This window comes from Xiphias gladius, chromosome 9 (genome assembly GCF_016859285.1).
Source record: "Xiphias gladius isolate SHS-SW01 ecotype Sanya breed wild chromosome 9, ASM1685928v1, whole genome shotgun sequence".
Classification (NCBI taxonomy): domain Eukaryota; kingdom Metazoa; phylum Chordata; class Actinopteri; order Istiophoriformes; family Xiphiidae; genus Xiphias; species Xiphias gladius.
In genome coordinates this window covers 17235153-17243071 of record NC_053408.1, presented here as the reverse complement: position 1 = coordinate 17243071, position 7919 = coordinate 17235153, and the positions used below count along the sequence as shown (strand labels likewise).

The window sequence follows — 7919 nt, the reverse complement described above, 5'->3', positions numbered from 1 at the left end:
CAGGCTGCTTCCCTGTGTGTCCACTCTTGTTGCAGAGCTAAGCTAACTGTTTATTTGCTGCACAAATAGCATGCAGACATGACAGTGATATCCATCTTCTCATGTAACTCTTGTCAAAAACACAAATAAGTGTCGTTCCTTTAAGCATAAAGTGTATTATATGGCAGATGTATATACAGTGTGTTATTGCAATTCAGGCTCATCACTAATCATCAGTAAATGACAATATTAGTTATAGTGGTGCCCCTGTAACAACACAGACAGACACGACAGACCCTCTTGGTTTAAATGGACATTTCATACACTTAAAGGACAGCTGGCCCTGCTTGTTTGTGGTCAGAGGCAATGGAGTTACATTTAAAAAAAAAAAAAAAAATCACGTTACATTGTGGCTGACTCCGACACCCCTGTCATATGTTTCCACTTTTGCTGCGATTGTATTCCTCTTCATTATTCATTCAAAAAGAGTTGCAGCAGTGGCCAGCACTTGTAGCAAATGCCTTCCATGTGCCTCTAATAGCCTCAGTAGAGGTATTTAACACAAGGTGAAGTCATTAACACATGGACACACTTGTCAGATGTGGAGCCAGGCAGCCCTCGGTGAAAGAGTAGACAACAGCACACTAAAGCTCATGCAACATCCATCATGCTTGAAGAAGAAATGAGTGGCTCCTCGCCAACATGCTGTGCATCAAATCAACTCTCAAAATACCTGTTCTTTTTAATTATGTTACTTCAGACATATTATTTCATGACTTTTAGGTCTTTGTTGGTTAAAACCCTAATGCCTTTTTTCAAAACAAACCTTGCTGTTAGCTTGAGTGCCATGTGTTTATGAGTTTATCCAATGCAACTTTATTTAACACTCCATTGGGTCTGAGAATATCACATCCTTCAAATCCATCAAAAAAAAGCGACCACAGAAACTGCATTCATGAAGTTTTCATAAAAAAAGAGCGACACATCATTCTAAAACTGAAATATGATGTAGCATATGAAACCTTATACTGTAATACTAATCATCTTCACACAAAAGTGTGGATCCATGCCTAAGTCAATAGCCCCATCTGCTGTTCAACTGAGAACACTGCATCCATCCAGCTGCACCTGAAGACAGAGTTAGGGAAGAGCGGTTGAAGCAGGGAGAACAAGCAGAGGATACGCAGACTTTAGTCACCGGTGGGCTGAAGAACTGGCAAAGTAATGCTGAAATTTTGGCACAAACCTAAGAGTAGGTGAATTGTCAAGGTAGTGTGGATGTGATGAGTGTTGAATATAGGATGGAATAAGCCTTTTTCATTAAAGACATGTTGACGTGTCACAGTATGAAAAGCTGCTGGCTGATTTCCTGCTTTTACTACTAAGACAAGTCGAAATGTCTGCCATGAGCCTCTTTCTTTCACATTTATCTGCTGTAATATCTGGGTAAATGAAATGGGAGTAGATCTTGAACCACCCACGCCCCAGATTCAGGCTCCGCTCTAGGCATTCATTTATAACAGCTGGTTGTGAAACATGCAAATGTAATTTTCTTAAGATACGCAGTGCATACGATAAACAAGCTAAGCTAGTCAAATGTATGTGAATTTGCAGTGAGAAAAAAAAATTGGCTTAAACAGTGAAACCACTGGTGTGAAACAGTTCTGCTTCGAAACAGTTCAGCCAGTTGAGTGAGAAAGAGGACATGAGGTTTCTAATACCATGGAACTTAGCACTGCTGCCTCTAAGTCCTCGCTTGGTACTTGGATGGACTAGTTGTATTACATTAAAAAAAATCCAAAAATGTAAATAATTGGAGAAGCCGTTGAGAGTTGAGTTTCGAATTGAAATGCCATGCACATCAATGTAAGACAGCCAGTAATTTTACTACAAGGATGAGAAATAAGGAGGAAATCATCCCTGCAGTTGGATAGCGTCACTGTCTGTGTGAATGGAAATATAATCAAATAATCCAATTCTACTATTTGGCAGCCGATACTGTTACTGCTTTAATTTGGGGATCTTTAACGGACGAGAGTGAAACCGATGCACCACTTTTGTGAGATCAAGCTGTGCTGCCCCCGAGCCAAAACGCAAATTAATCTGCGGCTTTCCTTTCAATGCCTCCTGCTGTGATCACACTTTCCTCTCGTTTATTCATATTTTTGTCCACACAGGCGGCGTGGAGGGCAATGCCAGCCTGTCGGTCGGCCAACAACGACGGGATGGATTAGCGTGAAATTTATTACAAAATTTCATGATCCTAGGAGGAGAGAGGCCACTCATTTTAATGAGTCCTTGCAACTTCCTGTGGTGCCACCATGAGCTTACTTTTTTTTTTTTTTTGGTTTAAACTGAAATGTCGCCACAAGTATTGATTAGATGGCCATGCAATGTAGACATCTGTGTTCCCCAGAGGATAAACGCTAATGATATTGGTGATCACCAGACTTTTCATCGATCACCATCATCAGGTCAAAATTTTAAATGTGCGCACTACTTTGGTTTATGAAAAAATAGCTGCAAAACTGGTCAACTGAGATAGATATCATAAGATACCGACAAACATTATACTAGTTAAACATCACCACAGAGCTGCTAGCGTGGCTGTAAACAATTAGTCTTTGTTACTACTCTTTTGTTTGGTTTTGCATATTTGACAACTGACTGGCAGTCTGGAAACAACACAATAAACATTACACTATATCTTTTCACATATTTTTTCGCTATTAAAACTCAATTTTTATGATTTCCAGCTCCATTACAGAGGTTACCGCCTGGCTTCAAGGCAAGCCATACGTTGCACACGCCGGTCTGTCCTTAGCTGTTCTCAGGGAGAAGCTTTGCACGTATCTACGTCAGAGGGCTTCCCTTTAAGTCTATCTGCGCTCAGCACATGGCCAGTGTAAACACTGGAGGACGTCCCACGCCATCTAGCTGCGACATATACATTCATGTGCCCAGATGTCACTCAAAAACACACATACAGGACACGTGTGCAGAGGAACACACACATAATGTACACTCACAGGCAGACGCGTGTCTCGGGCCTTTGTGCCTCAGTTCCTGGAGCTCTGCTGTCCGCTGGACCTCGGCAGGACCAAGCAATGGCATCCACGGCATCTCCTCTCTTGAGTTTAGCAGGAAATTTAAAGAAAGGGTTCACCGCCCAAAAATATGAGCTACAGCATACGACATAGAGTACAGGAAAACACTTATTTCCTGATATACAAAATAGGCCATCCTTAACTTTGTCCTTAGAAAAGGAAAATGCAACTGTGTCATTAGATCCAATCATCATTTGATCTCCTGGTATCCTGTTGTTTACAGTGTTTATAGCCATAATCTATCCTGTGGCTTATCTGACAGCGTGGCTACTAAGTGATGCAAGAGATCAGAAAAGGGCCCATTCACTTCGGGGCCTTAAACATGAGTAATGGCCCCTAAATGAGGGGATCATCGTTCCCGTGTAATCGCCCCGAATTTGATTAACAACAGGTGAGAGACTGGGCCGTTGATCAGCATGATGATCTTGGGAATTTGATCCCTTTTGTTCGACCTGATTGATTGGAGATCATCCCGGATTCATTTTGACGGAGGAGTGAACGCGTCACGCCGATTTCGGTGTTAACTCTGAGTCACTGTCCAAACAGTAACCGAGGGGGAGGAGAGGCGCGCGGGCTGCTTGGTGTCACGGTGACCGGCTGCGTTCGGTGGAAACGTGCGCGTTAACAGCGGCTTTTGAAAACGCGCTTCATTTGCGTCACGGCCCCGGCTGTTCGTTTGCTCTCTCGCAACTGGCCTCACACTGATAACAGGCGACTGGGCCGGGAAACACGTGATGTGGAGCGACGGCGACAAAACACCATCGTGGGATAACTTTGTTTGGCTGGCCGACTAATTGGCCCCTGTTAGAAAACCACTGTAACGCAGCAGTGCAGTAGAAAAACATAGTTAAAAAAACATAGTTAACGATCCTTAACATTTCAGAATTGATTTTTTTTTAAAACATATTTCACTGCCACATATTTATATACAACGTTCACTTCCCATGACCTTTGTATCATTTATACACCGATGCAAACATCATCCATAGTCAGTGTCTGGTCAGACGCGTGATTTCTGAAAACATTTTACAGTAGTTGCCATGGTTACTGCGATCGGAAGGGCCGGTCACTTTCAAAAAGGACCTTTTAACCGCAGCCGTAGCGCGGAAAACCTACATCCCACATCTCCACAAACGCGCCTCTGCTTTGTGATAAGAGTCCGCTTGGCTGAACGCGACCACTGAGCCACATGGCCGCTAACTTACTGTAACCTGGCCGTGGAGATGAAGGGGATTTGGGTCATTTCTTTGTTTATTTATTTTATCTTTATCGCTGACTCTCGGGTCATTTTCACCTTTCCTTTGTGTTTTTCTTTCCACCATCATCAATCACGGCCCAATCATCTCCCGGTGTTAGCTGAATACAGCGACAGCCTGTCATCAAAGGCGGCGGGGTCGCCCTTATCACCCGCCGTCCCGCAGGTGTAGAGCTCAGTCCCCTCTCACTAAAATGACAGCGCGAGCTCTGCGCCTCTGGCTCGTCCTCGCTCTCCAGCTGAGACGCGTCAGCCTGCTCGCCCTGCCGCGGGACGGAGCCGGCGCGGTGCGGGCGGCCAGCGACGAGCCGGACGCCTCTCGGATGTTCCACCCGAGGGATCCAGCCCGAGGTCCCGCGGCGGGGCCTCACAAGAAGGCGCCCCAGTTCATGCTGGATCTCTTTGACGCGGTGTCAGTGTCGGACGGGAGCCCAAAAAGCCAGAAGGAGATTCTGGAGGGAAACATCGTGCGGAGCTTCGAGGATAAAGGTGAGCAAAACCCCGTCAAACTGACCCGCAGGTTGTTTTGTGACAATGTATTTTGGAAAATAGATTGAATTCACTCCACTGAATCCACGATTTCTGCCATACAGCGTCACCAAACACTGGACATATATGGATCCGAATGCGCAATTCTCATCCAAGCGTGCAATTACGCACAGCTATATTTGCTTAACAGATCGTCGCAAAGACTTTAAAAACATTTCTCTAGGATCAGATTCTTTTATTGTTTGACTAAAGACGTGCTTGCTGTTTCCCCGCCTGCAGGTCATGCTGGAGAGAGGTTTCGCTTCTTTAACCTGTCGTCTTTCGGCAGAGAGGAGAGAATGATCAAGGCGGAGTTCCGCTGGTTCAGAAAGAAACAGAAGTTTTACCTCGGAAAGTCTTACGGGCCTCATTTCTATAAGGTAAAGTTCTTGTCGCCTGACATTATCCAGTTTGTGCGGGGGTGGAGAGATTTGACCAGAGGTCTACCTGACAGACAGCTTTTCATTCTGTGGTGACTATTTCACCACAAATAAGAGCAGCTAACCCGCTTTAATGTCTGCAGATATTTGTAGACGTGAGCCTTCAGCTGAGGTCTTGATAAGAAAGTGGCCTCTGATGGAGACAGTTTAGCGACAGTGACAGTGGTGTGTCTTGACTGTCCAGGTGGATCTGTATGAGGTGCTGGACAGCCGAGTGAAGCCTTGGAGGGGAAACCTCATCACGTCCAGGCTGGTGCCTCTCTACACACAGGGATGGGAAGTCTTCAACGTAACTCAAACGGTAACAGCCTCCCCTACTTTTGTTTAATTTGTTGTATTTTTAAAAATATTTTCTGGCTTTATTATCAAAACTCTTTCTTTTTGGCATTTTACTGTTTCCCCATCACCACTCAAGTGTTAACTGCTTACCTACATTGAGCATTCTGGTAAAGTACTATGATGTTGTCATTTCCAATTTAGATCTTGATTTGACTGGATCAAGACATCATTACTTATTTGTTTATTTATTTTTTTAGAAACTACTTGAGAAGAAAGTATTTCTCAACAAATGTGTTTAACCTGTTCAATCCTGCTTTTCAACGTCAGGTATCTAAGTGGATCCGTAACAGCCAGGAGAATAACGGCATTCTGGTGGTGACCACACTTCCTTCCGGTAACTGGATGGAGTCAGCGGCGCCCTCACCTCGGCAGAACGGCGACCCGACAGACCCAAACTCCTACCTGGTCATATTCTCAGATGACGGGAGGACAGGAGCGTCAAACCAGTCATACCTGGGTAAGGTGGTGGTGGTGGTGGGTTGTGGGTGTGTTGATGGGAGTGGACAATATGAAGTATGGGCATAAGAGGGTCATTTATCTGTGTTACACTACTGTAACATATTATTACGTATATTGCATTTATAAGGATAACTCTACCTATGTACCTATACTTATATATACAGTATTCACTAATCATGGCTGATGGGGTTGCACTACTGGACTTTCTTCACACAAATATTTGCACAGTTCACTTATAGTCTTATATAGTCTTTTCACACTGTAAAATGTGTATTTTGGTCACAATATTGTTTTCCTCCCAAATATCGATATAAGTATTGGCATCAAAAATACAGTATCAGTTGAGCTACAGTATATATTGTGCTGTATATAGCTTCTTAATATCGTCTCTCAATTTTTTTATTTCTTATTTTATTTTCACTAATTTCATTCAAATAGTGCTTTATCTATGTGAATCTCAGCCCCTCCGGATAAATGAAGTCTTACGTTACAATATAGAGTGGAAAGCAATTTATGCAATGAATTAAATGCTGTAGTGTTGGGATTCGATTTAAAAATAGCAGAATCTGTTGATTTCTACTGAATTTGGGTGAATCAGAGGAGCATAAAGGATCCAATTTTGCCACATCCATCCATCAAATGTGTTATCATCTAATCACACCCATCAGTATCATGTCGCATACATCTTGTTTCTCTTGTGGCACAGTCAGTTTAAGACTTTGATGTTTTGGTAGCTACTGTGAAGTGGTTTTAAAAGTTGACATTTTGTTTGAATTCAGCAAATTAATCTTTGCTATGAATATTTCAGATGCTCAGAAATCCCCAAAATGAACTACTTTCTATTTATGATACGATTGTAACCCAATACGACCATCTTCCTCTTTCCATACAACAAGCTCAACCTGCAGCAGCACCTGAGCGCCACAACCACCGCAGCAGGAGGCGACGAGCATCTCCAGGTCTCTCACCCCACAGCCCCTCCCAGTCCTGCCAGCGGGTCCCCCTCTTTGTTGATTTTGAGGACATTGGCTGGTCGGGCTGGATTATCTCTCCCCGGGGATACAACGCCTACCACTGCAAAGGCTCCTGTCCGTTCCCACTGGGGGGAAGCCTCAGAGCAACAAATCACGCCACGGTGCGCTCCATCATGCACGCACTCAAGCTCTCTAGCGATGAAGTGGGAGCGCCCTGCTGTGTGCCTGACAGACTCCAGTCCATCAGCCTGTTATATTTTGACGATGAGGAGAACGTGGTTTTGAAGCAGTATGACGACATGGTGGCATTAAGCTGCGGCTGTCACTGACTGGTTTTGCACTCTTTAACACTGGGACAATGAGGGAAGGGGAGATAATGGTTTGCTTGAGTCGATTAAAACACTGTATTTTTGTGCATATGTTTAAATATTGTATTATTTTGAGAAATAAAACAACTATTCCTCAACTATTAATCAGTGATCCTTTGTCTAGTTTAGTCTTAGGATTCCAAAACATTTTAATGATAGGATGCCCAAATACATTCATGACAGACCTGTATACTACAGTTGACAACATAATGTTTTAATGATCCTTAGTTGAGATTATTTTTTGTTATTATTCATGTATTAGTATTGCACTACTTGCTACAGGTTGGGAGGGGGAGTTATTTAAATTTAAACTTGGGGCCCCATGTCCCGTCTTTAGGGTCTTCCAAGGGTCCCTGGAACTTGATTTGGACGCCTTTCTCAGTTCGGGGACATTGTCCTTGGTGCTGTGGCAACTCATGTAAGTATGATCCATAAAATATTAACCTACTTTTTCTCAGGAATTAAGTTTT

General features: G+C 43.5%; 1 protein-coding gene across 1 annotated transcript; it reads left to right on the top strand.

Annotated features, from left to right (window-relative positions):
- The first annotated feature begins 3645 nt into the window (after positions 1-3645).
- On the top strand, positions 3646-7466 carry LOC120794488 (bone morphogenetic protein 4-like). The gene is made up of 5 exons (XM_040135603.1): positions 3646-4830; positions 5110-5249; positions 5494-5610; positions 5916-6105; positions 7004-7466. The coding sequence occupies exons 1-5, from the start codon at positions 4536-4538 to the stop codon at positions 7408-7410; spliced, it is 1149 nt and encodes a 382-aa protein (XP_039991537.1). The 5' UTR covers positions 3646-4535; the 3' UTR covers positions 7411-7466.
- The last annotated feature ends 453 nt before the right edge of the window (positions 7467-7919 follow it).

What these genes read in the sequence shown, in the direction of transcription:
- LOC120794488 (XM_040135603.1), top strand. Translation starts at nt 4,536, where the DNA reads ATGACAGCGCGAGCTCTGCGCCTCTGGCTCGTCCTCGCTCTCCAGCTG. An exon ending in GCGGAGCTTCGAGGATAAAG is followed by an intron (nt 4,831 to 5,109) that starts GTGAGCAAAACC and finishes CCCCGCCTGCAG; the next exon opens with GTCATGCTGGAGAGAGGTTT. An exon ending in GTCAAACCAGTCATACCTGG is followed by an intron (nt 6,106 to 7,003) that starts GTAAGGTGGTGG and finishes CCATACAACAAG; the next exon opens with CTCAACCTGCAGCAGCACCT.